The sequence below is a fragment of the Rhipicephalus sanguineus genome, chromosome 6 (genome assembly GCF_013339695.2).
Source record: "Rhipicephalus sanguineus isolate Rsan-2018 chromosome 6, BIME_Rsan_1.4, whole genome shotgun sequence".
NCBI classification, from domain to species: Eukaryota; Metazoa; Arthropoda; class Arachnida; order Ixodida; family Ixodidae; genus Rhipicephalus; species Rhipicephalus sanguineus.
Genome location: NC_051181.1, coordinates 139,730,622 through 139,753,683, shown reverse-complemented (window position 1 = coordinate 139,753,683; position 23,062 = coordinate 139,730,622). Strand labels below are relative to the sequence as shown.

General features: G+C 49.5%; 2 protein-coding genes and 1 long non-coding RNA gene across 6 annotated transcripts in view; 1 reads left to right on the top strand and 2 right to left on the bottom strand.

Moving 5' to 3' along the window:
* LOC119397593 (uncharacterized) overlaps window positions 1–21,200 on the bottom strand; it is a 38,845-nt gene extending 17,645 nt beyond the window's left edge. The window contains exons 1-2 of one of the 2 annotated variants that reach the window (XM_049417138.1): window positions 20,860–21,200; window positions 11,507–11,673 (exon numbers count right to left, since the gene is read on the bottom strand). In XM_049417138.1, the coding sequence (XP_049273095.1) occupies window positions 11,507–11,673; window positions 20,860–21,186 (494 nt within the window). In that variant the 5' untranslated portion in view covers window positions 21,187–21,200. The remainder of the gene's footprint in view (window positions 1–11,506; window positions 11,674–20,859) is intronic. The other variant, XM_049417137.1, reaches the window with a different exon arrangement.
* The window catches only part of LOC119396556 (uncharacterized), a 317,806-nt gene that overhangs the window by 281,525 nt on the left and 13,219 nt on the right, over window positions 1–23,062 (bottom strand). The window contains exon 4 of one of the 3 annotated variants that reach the window (XR_007416602.1): window positions 6,831–6,924. The exons of the other annotated variants lie outside the window; for them this stretch is intronic. The gene's annotated coding sequence lies outside the window, so the exon portion shown is untranslated. The remainder of the gene's footprint in view (window positions 1–6,830; window positions 6,925–23,062) is intronic. 3 annotated transcript variants of the gene reach the window in all.
* LOC125759035 (uncharacterized) overlaps window positions 1–23,062 on the top strand; it is a 49,868-nt gene that overhangs the window by 21,448 nt on the left and 5,358 nt on the right. The window contains exon 2 of the long non-coding RNA XR_007416605.1: window positions 6,627–6,726. This is a non-coding gene — a long non-coding RNA (uncharacterized LOC125759035). The remainder of the gene's footprint in view (window positions 1–6,626; window positions 6,727–23,062) is intronic.

The window sequence follows — 23,062 nt, the reverse complement described above, 5'->3', positions numbered from 1 at the left end:
CCGATTTCCCAATCTATTGCCGTTTAGCGGTTCTTTGCACGTATATATGGAGTGAGCGTAGTAGCTATATTCGGCGCAACGCCAACCTCCCCTTAGTGTAGGGTAGCAAACCGGATGTTACAATTATGGTTGACCTCCCTGCCTTTCTCTCGTTTTATTATCTCTCTCTAGTAGTTGACGTAACTTCGCGTCGAAAAGAGGACACCAGTGTATTGTATACGCGATCGTGCACGTAAAGTTTGTAATTCCAGTGCACACACGACTACTAGCACGCAGCAAGCGCACACCGCACAATACATACATCATGTAGTCCGATAACAACAACAAAAGTTTATTGCACTTCCGCATGAACGACACAGCCTCTGAAAACGCGATACGATGCCTTCGACGCATGTTATGTACGGCGCGTCAGACGCCAAAAACAAAAGTTCACGTGTATTTCGATTTGACGCAATGAGTAAGAAGCAACAGAGCGCACATCCGAGAGCTTCGCATGCAAATACCATGCATTAGTGATCAGTAATGAAGCGAACGTACGCACACATGAGAAGTGACACCCGGCACTTTCCGCAGTGCATACGATTTGCACCGGGTATACGCAATGGCAGGGTATTGCGTAGCTTTCCTAAAGAACACACAGAAGGAGCAGCACGCGTGAATCAACTGCGCCGCTGGCACGGCGAAAGAAAGGACGGCAAAAGTTTCGCGACTCGTTCGATGCACGCATGCGCTTGCAAACGACGCGAAATGTTTAGCTGCTCCTTCGCTAGGAGGCGATGCGGGTGTTTGCGATGTGGAGGCTTCACAAATGTGACATCAGGGCCTCTCGTTAGTGTTCTTTCCTTCATGACTGAAAGGGGTCATGAACCACTTTTCCAAGTAATGATATAATGACCTAAGTATCGGAGTTTACTGCCTCCCGAATCGATTGCCGCAAAAATTTCTCAAATCCGTCAAGAATGAGCGGAGTTACGGGGGTTTGGCGCACGCTTTCAGCGCTTTCTCTCTTTTCTCGTGCCGACGAGCGCACTGGAAGCTACACAGGGAGGGATGGCACGGGGGAAAGAAGTTGCGTCAGCGCGCGTCATGAAACGCGATCGCTCTCCCGCTGTGATTCGCGTGCGCGAGTTTAAATATACAAGTGCCTGTCGCGCATACTTACTCACCAGCAGTGTGGTCGGGACTCGGACTCGCGTTTCCATTGCGCTGCGTGGGAGGCGATGAGATGAGATTACCATTGCCGGTGGATGTTTGTGGCCCTAGTTCGGCTGCTGTCCGCGTTGCAGTCAGGGCACGCGATCTATACTTCACACTGACCACACACTGACCAGGAAGGGTATCACACCGTGATATTATGCACAGCGCGTGGAATACACACCGCAAGGTTACGCGGAGACCACGGTCAGGGCAAGTGCTGCATTTCCGTCTAACAACGACGGCAATGTTGTCGCTACCAGCGCACCGCTGGCGCAGGCTTCGTCAATCAGGGTTTAGTCAGTGCAATTCGGGAAACCCCGAGGAAGCAGTACGCAGCAAAATTCCACTCAATGGGGCTCCTTAAAGGAATACAGAACAAAAATCGGGGAAAAAATCACGGAAACATTGAAATTATACTCGGAAGACACGACTACCCCGAGTTTATTTCACATATTTTTGAACAGTTAGCTGTATTTCTGGATGATCTTTAGCACGCCAGCGCGACCCGTGGCGTCAAATCCACCGCGGACGATGCAGGGTGCGCGTGTTCCTGTCCTTTACACCTCTCATTTGCATCTAACACTCCCCCTTCCACAAAGGCGCTCAGACGTGCGCCCCTCTTTCTATGACACTCGGGAGCATTGTTGACACCCGGGACACCGGATGTGTATGACTCCCTGGAGCTGAGCGTATTCAGAGACGCGGGCATCGGCTGGCATGCCCGTTTTGGGTACATAAAACGTCACCAAACGTAACCTCCTAGTTCATGGCACGGCCGCTAGACGCGGCTGTTTATGAAAAACACGTTAAATTCGTTATTTTTCACTAGTTTCTGTGTGAAATGAAGCTTGTGTCTACAGAATTCAGCACACAATTTTTCAGTTTGGTTGAAAGGCAAAAGGTTTTGTCCAGTATACCTTTAATGTTTTTCTCTTTGGACATCACATAAAATGAGGAAGTTTCTTATCTGTACAACAGGCTTCTGTGCTTCAGTTTAAAGGGGTCATGAACCACTTTTCCAAGTAATGATCTAATGACCTCAGTATCGGAGTTTACTGCCTCCCGAATCGATTGCCGCAAAAATTTCTCGAATCCGTCAAGAATCAGCGGAGTTACGGGGGTTTGGCGCACGCTCCCAGCGCTTTCTCTCTTTTCTCGTGCCGACGAGCGCACTGGAAGCTACACAGGGAGGGATGGCACGGGGGAAAGAAGTTGCGTCAGCGCGCGTCATGAAACGCGATCGCTCTCCCGCTGTGATTCGCGTGCGCGAGTGCTGCTACCGTGTACTGAGGAGTGCGGAGGCGCCGGCAAGTGGCGGCACCCCGTGGCAAGAAGCGCATCTGATCCGATAGCCGCTCTCGATTTACGTCGGCTATCGGCCAATAAGCATGCTATGTCTCTTGCGACGTCAACGGGCAGACGCCGCGCCCACCGACGAGAGTGAGAATCGGCCTCCGTTTGAAAAGAGGGCGCCTGAGAAAACGGCAACTTCGCGCTCCGCTTGTGGCCTTTACGCGGCGCGCACGACTGTAATATTTTGCAGAGCAGTTCATAGCCGTGTCAGCTTTCCGCAGGATATGTTTTTCCAACAAGCCCAAGGGGTGCTTCATGACCCCTTGAACGTAACTGACGTAACTTCCGACAGCGGCTTCTGCATATCGCCAGGCGGCGGGGACCGATCTGCGTACATTGCGACAGATTGCGACATTGCGCTCCGCATCGATGCGCGGGTCACACGTAGAGACCACGAAACATTGGCGGCTTTTCCGAACGTTTACATATGGGTATTATGTCACACAGCGCACTTTTTATCTGTATCGCGCCCAATATGGATATTTTGGCAGTCATTATATGCTCATATGCGCAAGCTTCTCAAAGGAACAGATCCTTCGCGAAAATACTTTCGCGATGCATGCGCGGAACAGGAAACCCACGGATTGACAACATTGCCTTCATTCTAGCAGTAGTCACGTCAAGCACAATAAAACTAGCTTCACCTATACACCTTTTCACAGGAGCAGCCTCGAACAAGTGAGCTGCAGGGGTAGAGGGTATGCTCTCAGTGTTGCCATCGTGCTTTTGGGCTATGCCATTGCTGTATTGATGTTTCTTCGGTACACGTTTGTGTGACTGTGTTATGCGCCTATCTCCGATACGAAGTGACTACCATGGCAGAAAATCTACTGCATTCGCATAGCAAGTCATCTGGCCATCACTATGTACGGGTGAACAAACAAGCAGCGGAATAAAAATATTTTAGGTGCAATCTTGTGTCCGCAGCACAGTACGCCACGCGATCAGTGCAAGCGTGGCAGGTTCGCGCTGCATCGTTTTCCTTCGTCGCCTGAATTGCGGCAGCAGTGGGTGGCTTCAGTAAATCTGAAGAACTTGCGCGTGTCGCCATGGTCACGCCTCTGTTCCCGGTATTTCGTTGGCGGCAAGAAAAACGACGACAACAACGTTCCCGAGCAGCATTCTGGATAGGAAAGAAAGGTACACAAGACACTGATGACTGAACTAGTAACTCGTAAGAATGCTGCGTATTCGCCTTTCATATCGTCTCAGGCACGTAGCCAGGAGGAGGGGGGGGGGGGCTAGGCCCCCCCTCCACCAAAATTTTTGTGAAGTAGGTGTTTTTACCACAAATAAATGATAAAAATAGCTTTTTTTCCTCAAATAGTCATGCGTTTAAGCTAGTGCCCCCCCCCCCCCCCCGAACAAAATTCCTGGCTACGGGTCTGTATCGTCCATAACACAGCGGCCGACACGGCTGCAAACCCCGCCTTGTCCGGTTGCGTATGTGCAGCCTGCGCGCTCCGTACTTCACCGGAGGGCCTCGCGGAAACCCACGCGCGATGGGGGCTTGCGACGGTGTCACATTCCCCTTCACCAGCACGACTTTTTCCTTCACACTGTGCGCCATCGACTGACCCACCAAGCCAGACTGCACGTAGCTGTGCGACTCCGGTGCCTCTTAGTTGCACACCTGGCGAAGACCCCACGCATTCGCCTCAACGAGATAAAAACAATGTTCACTCGCCGTATTTCGGGCCACTCACACGTGTCCTCGACTTCGACGTTGTCGGGGTGAATGTAGGTCAAGGTATCTGTGAAGGAGAAAGATTGTGCGGTGTTTAGTTTACAGCTGACAAACTTACGCGCCGCGAACGAGTATGCGCGGAAGTGTGAAATTGATGAATAATCCGTACACTTTTAGTACGCCAATAAAGGAAAGCGGTAGACAGCTGCAAGGACACGCCGGGATCTCGCACCAACGGATTGCTGATAGCGCGACGGTTCGAGCACGCGCAGCCCAAGATGGCGATTTCGCCCATCTTGCACGTTAGACGGCGCGCATTTCAATATGGCGCCTCCCTGGCGTGATAACTTGAAAAGGTGTATTCGCGTTTTCGGTCGGTTTCAGGATTGCGATAGCAGGAGCACGTTTTGTACCCCAAGAAACTTCCGGTTACTTCAATTATCACTCTCTAGCACCGAACCAGAAAGCGTGTTTTTCAATTTGTGCCATAGTAAGGAAAGACTCTTCTTCCGCTTTCAGCTAAAAGCAAGGCGCTTAAAGTTAAGCGCTAACTCTTATAATGTTGTGTGTCTAGCTTAGAATATTATTTATTTAAAATGTCTGGCCATGCACTGGGAGAAAAGTGTTGAAAATGTGCGGGCTACTCGCTAAGGCTTTTGTTCCCCGCCAGTACTACTAGGCTACGCCGGCGCACAAAACCAGAAGCCATCCAGCACAGGGGCGTAGCCAGAAATTTTTTTCGGGGGGAGGGGGGGGGGGGTCAACTATACTTTATGTATGTGCGTGCGTATGTGTGTGTGCGTGTATATATACACATGCAAAATTGAAAAATTTCGGGGGGCTTTGAACCCCCCCCAACCCCCCCCCCCCCTCGTCTTGCCTACGCCCCTGATCCAGCACCTGTGTTTGTAAACAGCGAAAGGGTCGATAGCTGCAAGCCGTGCATTTTAAATGAACATGCTCTGATGGCATCACTTTTTCCAGAAACTGTGAGCAACATGGAATCGAATGGCAAAACAAACGCTATCCGTCAAGCATCGTTACATACCAGGCCCCGGAAAGTCTCAAGCTCCAGCGATCGCCGCAGAGGGCGAAAAAATCAACCGCGGCGAGTTCCATCCACGTGCGCGCAGAGTGGAGCTACTGACTCCTCTTTTAGTGGTCGGCTATCTTAGTTGGCATTTTCCCTGCTAGGGGCGCTAACCACTCAAAATTTTCACTTTAAGAAATTGTTTTGCGCAAGTCGGTGAATTATTCAAACATGTTATTTTGCATTGGACAACTAGAGAGTTAATTATATTTAGCTTTAGTTGGTATAGCTGCCATTTTATTGAAGTATCAACGTTTTAAGTCTTTAGTACTGACTAACTGGACAAAAAACCAATTTGTATCGATCTTTTCCGTGCACAACAGGACAACAGGACACTTGAGTTTAAAACGTTATGAAAATTAGAATGATGAACAATGGACGTGATTGATCCTGAAGATTGTTCCAGTCCTGTGAGGTTCCGGGAATAAATGATTGATTACATGTGTGCGCCGAGCGCCCTATGATTCCCACCTTCTGGGGATGATCAGAACGAGAGATGTACGATGGAGGGAGAATAAGGTTGTTATGCAGGGTGGGACTGTAGTAATAATAATTATAATAATGAGAGAAAACACTGGTACGTAGTAATAAGCGCGAACTCGCACTGTTTATTCATCAGCAAAACCACTCAACAAGTACAGGAAAAGAAAAGAAAAACATAGCACCAAGAGAATAAACATGGCGCCAAGAGAATAATGAAATGAGTAATTACACGTGCGTATCAATAAACACATTCTCTCTACTATGCACGCTATAATAGAGAGGTCACAAATGCAATCACTTGCACCGTTTGACATAGTGAGATCTTCAAGTATACACACTCTCATTCGTACTACCGCTTCTACCGAAAATCTTAATCTCATCCAGTCGATGATCACAAGTGCATGCATTACAATGACGAGATAAACTCGTCTTTTCCTTCTTTGCATTTTGCAGATGCCCCCTCGCTATATCATTTATACCCCGTCCAGTCTGACTTACGTATACCTCTCCGCAGCTAAGTGGAATTTCGTATACAACTCAAACGGCGCACTTGACGAAGGGCCAAAATCAGTTTCAATTTCGCCATTGAAATTCGATGACGAGTATCTCGAACTACGTGCAACTTTTGTGATTTCTAAAATAATAGGTATGCCATAAATTGGCACGCACTACAACTTTGTAATATAAAGCCCTGCCCTCAAGTCAATAATTAAAAAAAGTTAATTAATGAGTTTTTATTATTAGCCGCAACAGTGTCCTTTTAACTACGGCACAATGTTTCCGCCTTGACGTAGAGTTCGCGTGCGAACAAGACAGGTGCCTTACTGCCATAGGACTTTTGCAAAAAAGCTGTATTGTCTAAAAAAAACAACACCCTGTACACATATATATCCCACGACATACATGGTAATCACAGGTAAATAGGATCGACCATTCAGTCACCCAAGTCTGCAAACATCCTGCGGGAACGTTACCCCTCCATCGAAAGGCGACCGCCGCGGCCGGGATCGAACCAGCAACCTTCGGGACAGTATAGCCGAGCACCGTAACCACTGAACCACCGAGGCGGACTTCTTCCGAATATTGATCGCCACGATTTCCGATGTCCTTTAACCTGCACGACTCGAACGCAACACGTTGCACGATTTCTTGGCTTTAAAGGGACTGTCTACCGCTCGGAATTTTTTTTTTCTGATTGTGGTGAAAATGAGAAGATCGTTCGTCACATCGGCGGCAACGAGCATGTTATTGTACCATAAAAAAGGAATTATATTTTCAATTTGATGCTGAAAATCGTGAAAGAATGACCGCTAGCGTCACCCAACAGCGATGTGGTCAATCTACTGGTAGGACAAGAAATCCTCGCAAGTAGACTCATTTTGCTTAAAAACAAACATGTAGTATAACTCGAAATTGCATTTTACGCACTTGATGCAGGTTTCCGTTGCGTGAGAGAGTAATTTTTTGCTTTTTTTTTTCTCACGCATCCAGAAATGTGCCCGCTGGCGCTGCTTGCGGCGCCGGCTTTTGAGTAACTACCGAAAAGGGCAAAAATAAAATAAGGAGGGAGGCATTTTACGATAATTCAAGGGGAAGCTTTTACTGTTTGAAGCGAGATCGGGCTGCCTTAGAACGCGTAATTATAAAGCGAGATTCAGTAAAGAAGAAGAACAATGCACATGCTGCAGGGAAGATAAGGAAACGGCGGAGCACGTTCTGATTGAATGTGACGATATCCACCCAGGTGTACGTTTGGACACGAGCCTACATGAAGCCTTGGGTTTTAGGGACAACAATGGAAAGCTGAACACACCCGCGATTGAAATAAGTAAGAGACGGTTAGAGTATTGGTGGCAGAAAATTAGAGAGAAAAAACAAAAATAAATATTGGAAAAAAAAAGACAGTCTGCCGTAAAGAGCAGAGAACTGGGCTGAGAACTTACGTTATTTTTCTTCTGTAGTAAGATAGATTTAATCGAAGTAGAGACATTAGGCCAACATTAAAACAAGAAGAGAAAGGGAAATTCTTTTTTTTTTGTAGAGCCTGGTGGCACACTTGCGACCGCCCCGTTATAAAGGGGACGCTCCTAGCATCCATCCATCCATCCATTCTTCGATTTCGTCTGCTTCAACTCATGCGCTATGCTATGCGGCCCTCCGCGCTGGTCGTACTGTGCCGCTCTATCGTTGTTAGGATGTCTCACGTGTGCTGTGCTGTGAAGACGTGCATTTATTGTATCTTTTTGATGACTAACTTGGCTTGGATTGCGGCAGCAGTGCTAAAATAAACGCATAGACTGCGATTACAGCAAAACAAGTGCTCTGTAATCGTATAATAAGGCTTCATTTAACCGCTACGGCGCTGAAATAGACTCTTACATTCATTACATTCGTGTTCAGCGAAAATAATGTAATCCTACAAAAATCACATGTGCCTTGGGTTTTAATTTTTACCGGCACTACAATCGTCATCGCCTCCACCAACCAGTGTTGTGGGCATGTTTCACGCTAATGGAAGAAGACCGAACGCAGATCGAAAAATTCCGTTTTAAGAATTTCTACTCACTTTCCAGATAAACCGCTGCAAGGTTGGGCACATCAGACGGTACGCTTTCTATTGCGGCACAAAACAGAAAAGCGACGAAGGAGGGCAGACAATCCCTTTAAGTGTCAGTTCACGTGGGCTTCGACTCGGGCTAAAGGTCCGCGAGCCGGTGCGCGAGCAGTCGCCCGCGAATGACCGCGTTTCGACGCTTCTGTTTCGCCAGTTCTTTAGCCAGTTCCGTCTCGGCATTCAGTAGTTCACACATCTGTCGAAACAGCGATATCCGCATCTCTCGCTCGCAACTTTCGTCAGTCATCTGCAGCACCTGCGCGCAACGTGCGTGCAGACTCTGGCTCATGTTTGCCTCCTCGCAGACCGAGCGGTTGGTAATCCCGTGCTCCTCGTCATATTCCTCGTCGTAATCATCGCTACTGCCTTCGCAGTCCGCGGTTTCCGGTCGGTGACTCCGAGTTGCCTTGTCCTTCGCGTCGGCGCTCGCGTTCGGGAACGTCTGTTCGGCGTCGACTTGGACTTCTCGGACACTGGCGTTTGCGCCGGAGCGGTCGTCCTCGATCGCGTCTTCGTCTTCCGACTCGGACACCATGTGCAGGTATTCCTCACGGGCAGTCTTCAGCGGCTGCAGTGGCCCGCGTCTCTTGTGGTCGCGGTCCCAGTCATAGGTAGACGCCATTGCATCCGACGCTGCGCGCTCCGGAGATGAGTTCAGCGAGCGTTCACGTTTGACGAAAACCTCGGGCGGGCTTTTCGGCTCTGACTTGACAATCGCAGAGACGATGATTTTGTTACCTTCAAGCTTTTTCTGTTCAGCCAGTTGAAGAAGGTTCGGCTTCTTCTCTTCTGGCTCTTCCCGCTCCTCCTCGTGTTGCTGACGCATGAAACTTTCCGGTATCGATTGTGTCGTTGCTTCAGTGTCGATCTGGCCGCCTTGCGAACCACCGGAGACTTTGACACTGCAAAACAACAGTAACTATCGTTCAATATCTGAAGGGCTTGCTATACATTTCATAGCCACTCCTACAAAGTGGTTTGTTTCGGGTCCTTATCTATCTATCTATCTATCTATCTATCTATCTATCTATCTATCTATCTATCTATCTATCTATCTATCTATCTATCTATCTATCTATCTATCTATCTATCTATCTATCTATCTATCTATCTATCTATCTATCTATCTATCTATCTATCTATCTATCTATCTATCTATCTATCTATCTATATTAACTAACGTTACAGTGATAACAGCAACAATCCGATAGCCATTTGGCATGCAGCTACAACGCGTCTTCACAATTACAAAACGGCGCCCACGCTTGCGATTGTGTTTGGAACCCTTGTGACGGGTCTATATTATAACCTGGTAGTTAAAAGATGGTGGACGAGATTTTTAGGGGCGAAGCTCCTTAAGGCGGCACCCGTTCGTCCCTCGTAGTCGTAGTAGTGCGTAACTAGTCGTAACGCTAGTACCAGATCTTGACCTCCAAGGTGGTGCCGGTGGGAGATTTTTCCTGTGCGTTGTTGAACAATAAAAAATTCGCAGCGTGCGCGTTAACTAAAAGCCGAATTCTTCTGTCTCTCATTCCCCATCAGCAGCCATTGGCATGTTCCAGTAGGAAACGTTAGTAGAAGTAGAAGTGTAAGTGTTAGCTAAAAGCCGACTTCTTCTGTCTCTCATTCCCATTAGCAGCCATTGTTTACCTCCAAGGTAGTGCCTGGTGAGATTTCTCCTGTGCGTGATTAAACAATAAAAATTTTGTTCAAAACGCCGTTGATTGATGAAATAAACCAACGAAAGACGCCAGATGTTTTCTAAAAGCAAAACGAAAGAACGCCAGATGTTTCTAAAGCAAAACGAAAAGACGCCAGCTGCTTAACGAAAGACGCCAGATGTTTTCTAAAGCAATGGTTTTCTAAACAATGAAAATTCACAGCGTACATGTAAAATTAAAGTGAGCTGCAAGTCGTCATAACTCATCGAACCTTTAGTATAAACGCGCCCGATCTCACGTCGGTGATGATGTACTGGGCAGAATTCACGGAAGATTCACGGTTTACCGATGAACCTCCGCAGCTTCGCCCACTCATCATCATTCACTCCGTGGATATGCTGTGATTTTTTTTTATTGATATGCCTGGTGCAACAGTTACGTAAATGTCAATGCCCCAGATACCAGCAAACTCTCACATAATCAAAACCAAACAAACATGAAAAGAAAGGTTTTTCTGATAACCTTGTGATATTGTCATTAACATAATGCCACAGAGATACTAAAAAAGAAACGAAGAAATGGAAGTATCACTGACAGCCCTATAGTAGCATAATGCACACAATCCCGAAACCCGTATACCGAGGAAATAGTCTGAGTAGAATTCTACTCAGGCTATTTCCTCGGTATACCTCGCTCAAAAGCTACGTACAGTTATCGCTTCTTCCAGCTTCTTCCGATACATACCACAAAACGCCTTTATTAACGTTGTCATACGCACTGCTGATAAATAAAATATATCGTGTGAAGAAACGGAGGCCGCTTCATGAATTATTCGTTCATAGCTAGGGCCGCGTTCCGGCACACCTGATGCCTTCGGGTAGTATGCGAGGGATTATAGGTCAGCTACCAGCTCGTAAGACGATCACGTGCTACGTGACGCCAGCCGGCGAAAGAGAGTGTTCCACACTCGACGTCACGGACACGAGCGGCGCTGGGTGAAACTCCCAGGTTTACATGCACAGAAATATCCAATAAAGTCGACAGGAGGATGACCGCCGCTGTAGTTCAATTGATAGAGCATCGGACACGTTATCCAAAAGTTGTAGGTTCGGTCCCTACTAGCGGCAAGTTGTTTCTTCGTCCACTTTGATCTTTTTTTTTACATTTATATCCCAATTACGACGTTACAGTTACAATACCACAAATAATGCCCCAATACTTCCCTGGACATGATTGTCTGTTGGTTTCATTAGGATGCACGTCATATAACATATATGAAGAATACACACCCGAGGAAGTACAGCACCGCCTGGCGGCAAAAAGTGAGTCCCTATACTCTCTTACTCACGCGTAAGCAATAGCAAACGGTGGCTGACCGTTCAGGTGTCGTAACGCACGCAGACGTTACGTGACCATCCTACCTGTCAGCCAGCTGCAAGCATGTGTGCTGCGACGGTCCGAGTACCAGGCGGCCATCGCGATTGGTGCGGCATTTTCCTTTGCACTGTACGTACTTGCAGCGCCAGCAGTACTGGTCGCCGATGTGGTCTTCCAAAATGTAGGTGAAGTCACCGATCTTCGTGGTGGGCTGCAAGCGCATAATATTGTGCATCATCAGTCATCGTCATAATCACCACCACCACCAACCACCAAGCTCATTAGCAAAAGTGTGTGCACACAGCTGAACCTGGTGTGGAGAACGGCCTACTCTCGCCCACATTACGTGGGAGGGAAAACATCAATTTTCCCCTTTTGAGGACAACGTTTGAAGGAGGCAGTGGGAGACCTGGCTTGCTAGCAAGCGTGTCTTCAAGTGTGTTGGTACATGATACTGCGAGGAAACAGAGGGGAAAACGGGACTAAGTTGCGTTTTTCGGGACTTAGTCTGAACTCAGTCCCAACGCAACGGGACTAGAGTCCCGTTGTGTTGTGTTCTTTGTTCTTTCGACTTAGTCCCGTTTTGCGCGCTGTTTCCTCGCAGTTGCTAGCAAGGGTTGTGAGCTCTGCTCGACCAAGGCCAGCGAGCCGCAAAGGCCAGAGGAGCCCTGGACTGAGGACCCCACCCACTTGTTCGGAAACCTTACAATCAATAAATGTTTTCGCTACTACTACTGTGGGTAATTCTCGGCAAAATAGAAAGCACCAACGAGGGAGGAGGCAGGCGGTGGAGACGTTAAATACCGCTATATTGCGCGTCTTTCTTTGCTTTCCTCTGTGCATCCTTGTTATGACTGGCAGTAGGTGCCGACGCGCTGGCCATCAGAATCGGCGGGCGAGGCGTTCTCACACTGCTAGAAGACCTGCATCCTTCCTGGAAACTGAGTTCCCGGGGCGGCAAGCGACCGACAATGGGCAGAATATCGACCTCAAAGTCGGGGACGGCAAAGCCAGACAATGGGCGACCTGGGCTTGGCTTGGTGTGCTGCCGAAGCGACCTGACCTGTATGTTTTGACAGGAGTCGCCGCAGACCCTTTTCTGCCTTCGAGGAAGAATCGGAGGAGTAAGCCCGAGGAACCTCTTGTCCTGCTTCCCCACATGCGTGCCGTCAACCACCGGACCCTTGCTGCTTCAAGAGTGCAACGACCCCTCAGCGACAGTGAAATGGACTGTGCCATGGTGGGTGGGGTCGTGTGTGTGATTGGTGGTCATGAAGAAGGAGGAGCCAGCCTGAGGGGTTAAAACGACGGTGCTAAGTGAGAAATGGGGCTCTGAGCCCTCGGTAACAGGCTCATCCAATTCGCTTGTCGCTGAACTCTGACCTTGTCATGATGTAATTGAGTGTACGAAAAGTGCCAGTAAACTTGTTATTGCTTTCCCATCTTGCTAGCATCAGTTCTTCAACCCGGAGACTCGACTACGCTACCAAACGGAGTCCGGGTACGACGCTGCCCTATCGTAGCAACAACATGGTTGCCGATGCGGGACGGATCTAAGTACCGGTCGCAACAACTGCTTGCAGCGGTGGGATGGATCCAAACACCCAGGCACAACAATCCTAAAGTGCGTGCATGTAGCATCCACTTATTGACACATGCACCCGAATTCGTCATCACCATCCGCTGCCTCTTTCTATGCCCACTGCAGGAAGATGGCCTACCCCATCGATCGCCAATTTACCCTAATTCCGTTTCGCGCGCCCAAATTGTATATGTAATTTCATCACCCAACAGCCACCCCAATCAACTCTCAGGCGGCGAACTCTATGCAGAGGGACTAAAGAAACAGGTGCAGCGGTACGAAAAGTGCTTAGAATTTAATGGCGATTGCGTAGAAAAGTGAAGTAGCTTTGTGCTAAACTAAACCAGCTAATAAAAACTTTTACTAACGAATATTTATTTTTGGGGTACCAAACGGCCCTTACTTTTCGAATAACCCTCGTATGTCGTGGACAGATTGTGTGTGCTTAGATTACCTTTTTATAGGACGCAAGAAGGTCAAGGTACTATGACATTTGGACACTTTCCGTACACCGACACGCGCATATAGGGTCGTATTGCGCAAGAGGTAAAATAACATTAATACACTAACATGTTTGAGCTAACTAACTGTTATGTACTATACATTCCGGAATCAGACTCTCGTAACTTATTTGCGATAACAACGTAAAAACCCCCGTCGACCTTCTAAGTGTAAGAACCACTTGTCTTTTTTCAACGTGCGGCAAACGCACACTTGCGTTTAACGATTTCACACAACATCCCCGCTTCTCTCTCTCTCTCTTTCGAAGCGCAGGGTAGCAAACCGGACGCGAGCCTGGTAAACTCCCCTGCCATTCTTCCCTTCCTTTTCCTCCTCCTCCTCCTCTCATAGGTTTTGATATACAAATAACGTATATAGGTGTCTGAGATGCGTCGTAAGAACGAACTGCAAATTACCAACGTTGTGCGTAACCTGCAACAATAATCAAGGCTTTCGCATTTTAGGCGTCAAACCGGAATACGAATATGAGCGAACCGGCATAGTGGAGAGTTCAGAATATTTTTTTTAATTACCAGAGGTTCTCTAACATGCATGAATAAAAATATTTTATTTCTTACTTCCTTCCTTTCTCTTTCTTTCTTTCTTTCTTTCTTTCTTTCTTTCTTTCTTTCTTTCTTTCTTTCTTTCTTTCTTTCTTTCTTCCTTTCTTTCTTTCTTTCTTTCTTTCTTTCTTTCTTTCTTTCTTTCTCTTTCACTCACACCCTGGTCACCCAATGGAATTGGGGCTCGGTACAAAATCAAACATGTACTTTAAATATGACCGTTCAAAGCAGGAGCTATAGCAATCATTAGCGCAAGGAAAGATGACGATGCACACATAGATAGATATCAGTGTCCACTCGCGGTAAAAGAATAAAATAATTAAAGGGGTGGTGCCATCAAATTTCGAGGCTATAACAAGCCTGTTGTGGGTTTCCTTTGTATGCAAGGACATTCCACACGAAGGGTCGGACACAGCAAACGTTTAGAATATTGTGAGCGCTGTCTATATAGTTCATCTTCATCTGTACAGAAACCATTGTAATCATCATCTTCGTCTGTCACGCGGGCTGCGCCGCTTTGGACATTGAAATATAGCCTTTCGCATACTGAACTGGGCGTCGTCTCATAAGTGGTGGAGAGTGCTGAGGTTCCCACGTCCTCTTGCTCTACCGGTCACCCCTGGAGCTCCGGTCTGGTCGACGGTTGTGCTCGCAAACGACAGTGATGGCACAAAACAACGCCTCCGCTGCCGCAACCGCTTCTGCTCAGCCAGTTGGGCCTAACTACACAGTGAGTACGTCGCAACGAGACCCTCCGGTATTTTCCGGCCTTCGCGGTGAAGACGTCGAGGAGTGGCTCGATAATTATGACAGAACCAGTGTTTGTAATTATTGGGACGAGGCCCACAAACTACGCTACGTTCCTTTTTACCTCAGGGAAGTAGCTAAAACCTGGTTCTACAACCATGAAAGTGACTTTCCTGATTGGGCAGCCTTCACGGCACAACTCCGTCAGATATTTGGTACATCTGCAGGACGCTCTGAGGTAGCGAAGCAGAAGCTCGCAACCCGCATCCAAGGGCCCGACGAATCATATACGTCGTATATTGAAGACGTTCTGGCTCTCTGTCGCCGTGCCCAAAGTGACATGACGGAGGCCGATCGCATCCGTCACATACTAAAAGGCGTGAACTCTGTGGCCTTCAATGCCCTCGTCATTCAGAGCCCAAATACAGTTCAGGACATAATCACCACATGCCAACGCCTGGACGTGCTCTATTCCATGCGCCTTCCACACGCCTCCTCTGACGCTCGTTTTGCTGGAGAACATGAATTGCGAGCCCTGATCCGTACCATTGTCAGAGAGGAACTTCACGGCCTTGTTCCGGGCAACACAGCCACTTCGCCTGTCCGCTCTCCTCCTCCCAACCTGCGTGAAATTATCAAGGACGAACTGGCATCGATGACAAGCGTCGCACGTGCCCCGTCTCCTGTACCCTTTCGCATGCCTTCGTACGCAGAAGTTGCATCACGGGCCCCTGCACCAATCTCATCTGCGCCTGCGGACGTTGGGTGCGACCATTTGGCGTCGATGGCAGCACAGGCACCAGTGCAGTCACACTACTCTACCTGGCGTCCTTCGCGCCCCGTCTGTTTCTACTGTCGCATACGGGGCCATATATCCCGTTTCTGCCGCCGCCGTCAGCAGGATGAACGACGTGGCTATTCTGCTTATGAAAGAGACTTTGCCCCAAGATCTGATGCCTACGCTCCAGCACCGGCCGTATCCATCCTCCTCACGTCGGTCGCCCTCACCTCCACTGTCCCAAGCCATGCCTCGTCCTTCTCGTTCACCTCGCCGCCGTTCTCCGTCACCATTTCGGCGTACGACATCACCCTTGCGTCCTGCTCCGATCTCTCTGGACAGCCACTCGGAAAACTAGAAGGTGCAGTTTTTGGAGGGGAAACTGCTCGTTGTCGAAACGTCACAACTCCTCCGTCTCGCCCAGCAAATCTACTGCCTGTTTGTGTGGAAGGTGTTTGTGTTGACGCCCTTGTAGACACTGGAGCCGCAATTTCAGTCATTAACCGCGAATTGTGTTTTCGTCTACGGAAAGTGCAAACTCCTTATGTCGGTCCCCTGTTATGCGGCGCTAATGACAATCCGATTTGCCCGACCGGACAGTGTACTGCGCGCGTTCTCATCGACGGAGTCCGCCATCATGTACAGCTGGCTGTGCTTTCTTCATGCGCTCATCAGATAATCTTAGGCTGGGACTTCCTATCGGCTTCGTCGGCTGTCATTTCGTGCGGTCAACCTCTCATTCGTATTACGGACACTGAGCTTTCTTCTGCTGCCGATTTTTCACTGCCCAACCTTGTCACAGCTGCGGATTTTCTCCTGCCTTCAGGGCAAGAACGTGTACTCACGATCAGGTCACGAGACATTATAGATGGCGACGCGGTGGTTACACCTTGCCAGCGCTGTATTTCTCGAGGCATCGCCATCGCATCTTGTCTAGTGCGGTTCACACGTGGTTATGCAAGCATCACCGCCTACAACACGACGCCAGAAGCCCTACTGCTGCCAGAGGGGACTACTGTTGCCAGCATTACCGAAGACGCACCGGTATGTGTCGTTACTGTTTCAACTGCCTCGTCATTTCCACAGTGTACGCCCGCGGAAGGTTCATCGCGTGCTCTAAAGGCCACCTTGAGTACAGATCTCAATCCGACCCAGACTGATGCCTTGCTGACCATATTAATGAAACACAACGCTTGCTTTGACGTTTGTTCCGATGGCCTGGGTCAAACAACAGTGGCCGCTCATCGCATCGACACAGACGGATCTCGTGTCATTCGTCGCCGCCCTTACCGTGTATCAGCTTCTGAACGCAAAGTTATAGAAGAACAAGTCAACGATATGCTCGCACGCAACATTATCAGGCCTTCGGCAAGCCCGTGGTCTTCTCCTGTTGTGCTCGTTAAAAAAAAGGATGGCTCAGTGCGATTTTGCGTTGATTATAGAGCGCTGAACAATATTACTCGTAAGGACGTCTATCCTATGCCTCGGATCGACGACGCTCTTGATACTTTACAAGGTGCCGAGTACTTTTCGAGCCTCGACTTGCGCTCTGGTTATTGGCAGATCCCGATGCACGAGTCCGATAAAGAGAAGACTGCATTTGCCACACCTGATGGACTCTTTGAATTCAATGTAATGCCTTTTGGCCTCTGCAATGCCCCAGCCACATTCGAACGAATGATAGATACGGTACTGCGTGGATTAAAATGAAAGACCTGCCTTTGCTACCTGGACGACATCGTCATCTTTTCGTCCAGCTTCTCACAGCACCTGGAACGGCTAGACGAAGTTCTGACCTGTCTAGCTAAGGCCGGTCTCCAGCTAAACACTAAGAAGTGTCGGTTTGCCAGCCGCAGCATCAAGGTAATAGGTCACGTTGTCAGCAGACATGGCATTGAGCCCGATCCCGACAAGGTTGCTGCAGTACTGCACTTTCCTACACCAACCACACCTAAAGACCTTCGCAGCTTCCTCGGCTTAGCGTCGTACTTCCGCCGCTTTGTGCGTGATTTCGCCACTATTGCAGCTCCTTTGCACAAGCTTTTGACCGCGAGCGCAACTTTTGTCTGGTCGGATGAATGCGCAGCCGCTTTTCACACTCTCAAGCGATGCCTCACATCGCGGCCAGTGCTTCGGCATTTCGACCCTGCAGCGTCTACTGTCCTACACACTGACGCAAGTGGACATGGCATCGGTGCCGTCCTGCTGCAGCGGAACCACGCTTCCGAAGAACAAGTCGTGGCCTACGCGAGCCGCACTCTTTCTCCTGCTGAGCGAAATTACAGCATCACCGAACAAGAATGCCTCGCCGTCGTGTGGTCCGTACAAAAGTTTCGCCCTTATTTATACGGCCGGCATTTCACAATCGTCACTGACCATCATGCTCTGTGTTGGTTATCGTCTCTCAAGAATTTGTCGGGACGCCTTGGCCGTTGGGTACTGCGTTTGCAAGAGTATGACTACAGTGTCACATATAGGTCGGGTCGGCAACACCAAGATGCTGACGCTTTGTCGCGGTGCCCGATCTCGCCAAGCGCCGAAGTGTCGCCTTCAATCTGTTCATCACCGACCAGCCAAGTGACCAAGCAGACGGCCGGTAGTCCGAAAGAGTCCGTTGCCTCAGTGGACATTCTTTCATCCACAGATCTCACCTCGCTCCAACATGCAGATCCATACTGCCGCACAATCATCGATCGGCTTACTGGCTTATCCCGTGCCCCCAACAGCCGCTTAAGACGACAGCTTGACCGTTTTAACCTTCGAGATGGAACGTTATGTAGGCACATTTACCACCCTCTCGGTAACCAATGGGTTCCAGTCGTCCCTCGTTCACTTCGTCTCCAGGTTTTACAAGCCCTGCACGACGACCCGACAGCTGGCCACTTGGGTTTTCACAAGACTTACGAGCGCATCAAAACTCGGTGCTTTTGGCCTGGCCTCTCAACAAGTGTGGCGAAGTACGTCGGTTCCTGCGCGTCATGCCAACACCGAAAACGTACCACATCTCTTCCCGCAGGCCCTTTACAACCTCTGCCGTGCCCGTCCGCTCCCCTTGAATTCGTGGGCATCGACTTATACGGACCCCTCCCGCTTACGCCAGCCGGCCACCGCTGGATTGTTACTGCCGTGGACCACCTAACTCGCTACGCGGAGACGGCAGCTCTTCCCTCTGGTGCTACCTCGGAAGTAGCCGATTTTGTCCTGCGCGCCATTATTTTGCGCCATGGTGCCCCTCGTGTTCTCCTTAGTGACCGTGGCAAGACATTTCTTTCCCATGTTCTTGCTGAAGTCCTCCAGTCCTCTAACACCGTACATAAGACCACATCAGCATATCATCCACAAACAAATGGTCTTACAGAGCGTTTTCACCGAACTTTGTCCGACATGATATCCATGTATGTTCAGCCAGATCACAGAAAACTGGGACACTGTACTCCCTTTCGTCACGTTTGCATATAATACTGCCATACAACGCACGATGAATTACAGCCCGTTTTTCCTCGTGTTTGGCCGTGAACCGACTTTTGTTCTGGACACCACATTTTTATCCACGCCCTCTGTTCCATCTTCGTCCCTTCCAGAAGAGTTCGCTGCTCGCGTCGCCCGCTGCCGTGAAATTGCCCGCGCCAACACTGCTACCATTCAGGACAAGAGGAAAGTCCGTTTTGACGCGAAACGTCGAGTTGTTTCGTTCCGTCCAGGCGACGAATCCTCCTGTGGACACCTGTTCGTACGCCTGGGCTCTGTGAAAAATTTCTTCATAGATATCTCGGTCCATACACCGTGCTGGAAAGGACATCTGCCGTGAACTATCGCGTCGCTCCAGCCAGCGCGGCTACTGATCGTCGTCGCCGCAGCACCGAGATCGCTCATGTCTCTCGCCTGAAACCATATATTCGGCGTTCCTACCCTTAACCTGCTGCCCGCTTTCGCGAAGGGGGAAAATAGTGTGAGCGCTGTCTATATAGTTCATCTTCATCTGTACAGAAACCATTGTAATCATCATCTTCGTCTGTCACGCGGGCTGCGCCGCTTTGGACATTGAAATATAGCCTTTCGCATACTGAACTGGGCGTCGTCTCATAATATATTTTAATTCACTTCCAAAGTGTACCTAAATGCTCATTCTTCCGATCGAAACCCATCGCTAGCGCGCCAACACTGACGTAGATCTGTAGGATGGGCAACGAAAGTTGTAGTGACGTCACACCAGACCTGCTGTAGTAACGTGAGTGACCTCCGGACCTCAGCCACTTCCGCAACGTACGTACCGGCTGTAGTGAACTAGAATATATTCTAGTTCACTATAGTACCGGCAAAGCATCGGTTGCTACATCACTCGCCGAGTTTCGATCGCTTCCTGGCCATGTGCGTCACAGCCTTGTGTGGTCACGTGACCACGCCTCCTACACTTCCACGTCACTGCCCAACCTCGGCGCCCAGAAACCGAAACCGAAAGTTGTCCAAATAAAAAGGCGATATTAAATTATTTAGCGAGAATACATGAATCTTGGTGCGTGCATCATGCTTCCTGGAGCTATAGGAAACGCTTACAGCAAAAAACGCGCAAGCCACACATTTGGTGGCACCACCCCTTTAATAAGGACGATGAATAAACAGCGTGAATTAGCCACAGGCGCACGTTCAGCCTCCTTTTGAATTTCTTGCACGGCCACTGACGTCAACGCCGCCAAGTGCACGAGCACCGCAGCTCCGTGTTTACGAGCCTCTGAAATTCTGCTGGTGCGCTGTGGTAATCTTGGAGGCCATAAAGAAGAAGTTGTAGTTGCTACTGCGACAACGCGGTGGCGCGGCCATCACGTCTACTTTAAAGGGGCTTTAGTCTACTTCGAAGGGAGCCTCGGTTGCCTCGGTCAACGGGAACGGCTACTTACTGTCTAGCACTGTGAAACCAAGTTGACCAGCCACGTCTGAGTTTTCGAACATGTTGTCAAATGTAAATCTGGAACGCCTCCTCACGCCTGAACTCCATTTCCCGGTCAAATCCCCCCAGAAAGTTGAAAATCCTGGCTACATTGACTTCGAAACTATAAGACCACTAGCTCGGTGGGTGTGCGAGTCAGCGCGACGGCGACTTCAGCGACTTCACGACGAGCTCATGTCACATGGCACATCATATACTGACACTGCACACTACGCACTCAGGTGCACGATTTGCAATCAAACTCGAAAAACAGAACCGCCCGAGAACCACGGAAACCTCACCTGTTGCCTGTAGGTGGCTTCGCTACGTCTTCGCTTCTTCTCCTTGGCCGCCCACTGATGAACGTCTTCGTTGTGCGCCGTAAGCTTGAACACTACGTGATCGCTGCCATACTCGTCCGTCGTGAGCCGAGACTTGCAGCCTCGCACGTCGCAGTGCCAGTGGCGTCGACTGCCTTTGCTCATTACCATGTTAAACGTAAAGCCGCCGTGCTTCGCCTTGAACCCTCCGCGCCGCGAGGGCACGAGTTGCACGGGTAACAAGGCGTTGGCTTGCTGTAGGCCCGGGTCGGAATCCCCCGAGCCTCCTGGCACCTCTCGTTCGTCCATAGCTTCACAGTCGCCGTGATGTAAGTTCACTGCAGCGACGGCGTGCTCCTCCTCGCTTCTGAATCGCAGCACGACACTTCGTCGGAGAAGCGCGAAGCGGAGAACCGCCAAACGGCTTGCTTTCGAACATATGGCCTTCGCTGCTCCGCAGCAGCTGTGAGTCACTGAACATAACTGACGTAACTTCCGACAGCGGCATCTGCATATCGCCAGGCGGCGGGGACCATGGAGTAAGAAAAAAGGAGAGGCCCTATCGCATCCCAATGCATTGCGAAAAGTGTGGCGCAAGTGCCGTCCAATTTATGGGGCAAACAAACCGGTACGGGGCAAACAAAACAGCAGACGCCCCGCGGCGTGCTCTGCGCGTTCGTCCACTTCTGCGCAGATTTCTGGTCCCGGCGTAAACCTCGAGCGTATTGTGCGGTTTGCATGCAGGGAAATGTTGCAAGCAGGCGTTAACCAGACTGTTCCTGCGTGGCAGGCCCGAGCGCCGCGTGCTGAAATTCTACGTGGAGCGTTTTTGTGCAACAGTACAGAAAGTACCGGTACATGCCGTAATCAAAAACATTCAGCCCCTGCCTCATCGTATTCGAACTCACCTAGCAGTGACTTACGCGTTCTGCTGGGCGTTAGACCTTTCTCTGCCTTTCTCGTAACCCGATTTCCCAATCTATTTGCCGTTTAGCGGTTCTTTGCACGTATATATGGAGTGAGCGTAGTAGCTATATTCGGCGCAACGCCAACCTCCCTTTAGTGTAGGGTAGCAAACCGGATGTTACAATTATGGTTGACCTCCCTGCCTTTCTCTCGTTTTATTATCTCTCTCTAGTAGTTGACGTAACTTCGCGTCGAAAAGAGGACACCAGTGTATTGTATACGCGATCGTGCACGTAAAGTTTGTAATTCCAGTGCACACACGACTACTAGCACGCAGCGAGCGCACTCCGCACAATACATACATCATGTAGTCCGATAACAACAACAAAAGTTTATTGCACTTCCGCATGAACGACACAGCCTCTGAAAACGCGATACGATGCCTTCGACGCATGTTATGTACGGCGCGTCAGACGCCAAAAACAAAAGTTCACGTGTATTTCGATTTGACGCAATGAGTAAGAAGCAACAGAGCGCACATCCGAGAGCTTCGCATGCAAATACCATGCATTAGTGATCAGTAATGAAGCGAACGTACGCACACATGAGAAGTGACACCCGGCACTTTCCGCAGTGCATACGATTTGCACCGGGTATACGCAATGGCAGGGTATTGCGTAGCTTTCCTAAAGAACACACAGAAGGAGCAGCACGCGTGAATCAACTGCGCCGCTGGCACGGCGAAAGAAAGGACGGCAAAAGTTTCGCGACTCGTTCGATGCACGCATGCGCTTGCAAACGACGCGAAATGTTTAGCTGCTCCTTCGCTAGGAGGCGATGCGGGTGTTTGCGATGTGGAGGCTTCACAAATGTGACATCAGGGCCTCTCGTTAGTGTTCTTTCCTTCATGACTGAAAGGGGTCATGAACCACTTTTCCAAGTAATGATATAATGACCTAAGTATCGGAGTTTACTGCCTCCCGAATCGATTGCCGCAAAAATTTCTCAAATCCGTCAAGAATGAGGGAGTTACGGGGGTTTGGCGCACGCTTTCAGCGCTTTCTCTCTTTTCTCGTGCCGACGAGCGCACTGGAAGCTACACAGTGAGGGATGGCACGGGGGAAAGAAGTTGCGTCAGCGCGCGTCATGAAACGCGATCGCTCTCCCGCTGTGATTCGCGTGCGCGAGTTTAAATATACAAGTGCCTGTCGCGCATACTTACTCACCAGCAGTGTGGTCGGGACTCGGACTCGCGTTTCCATTGCGCTGCGTGGGAGGC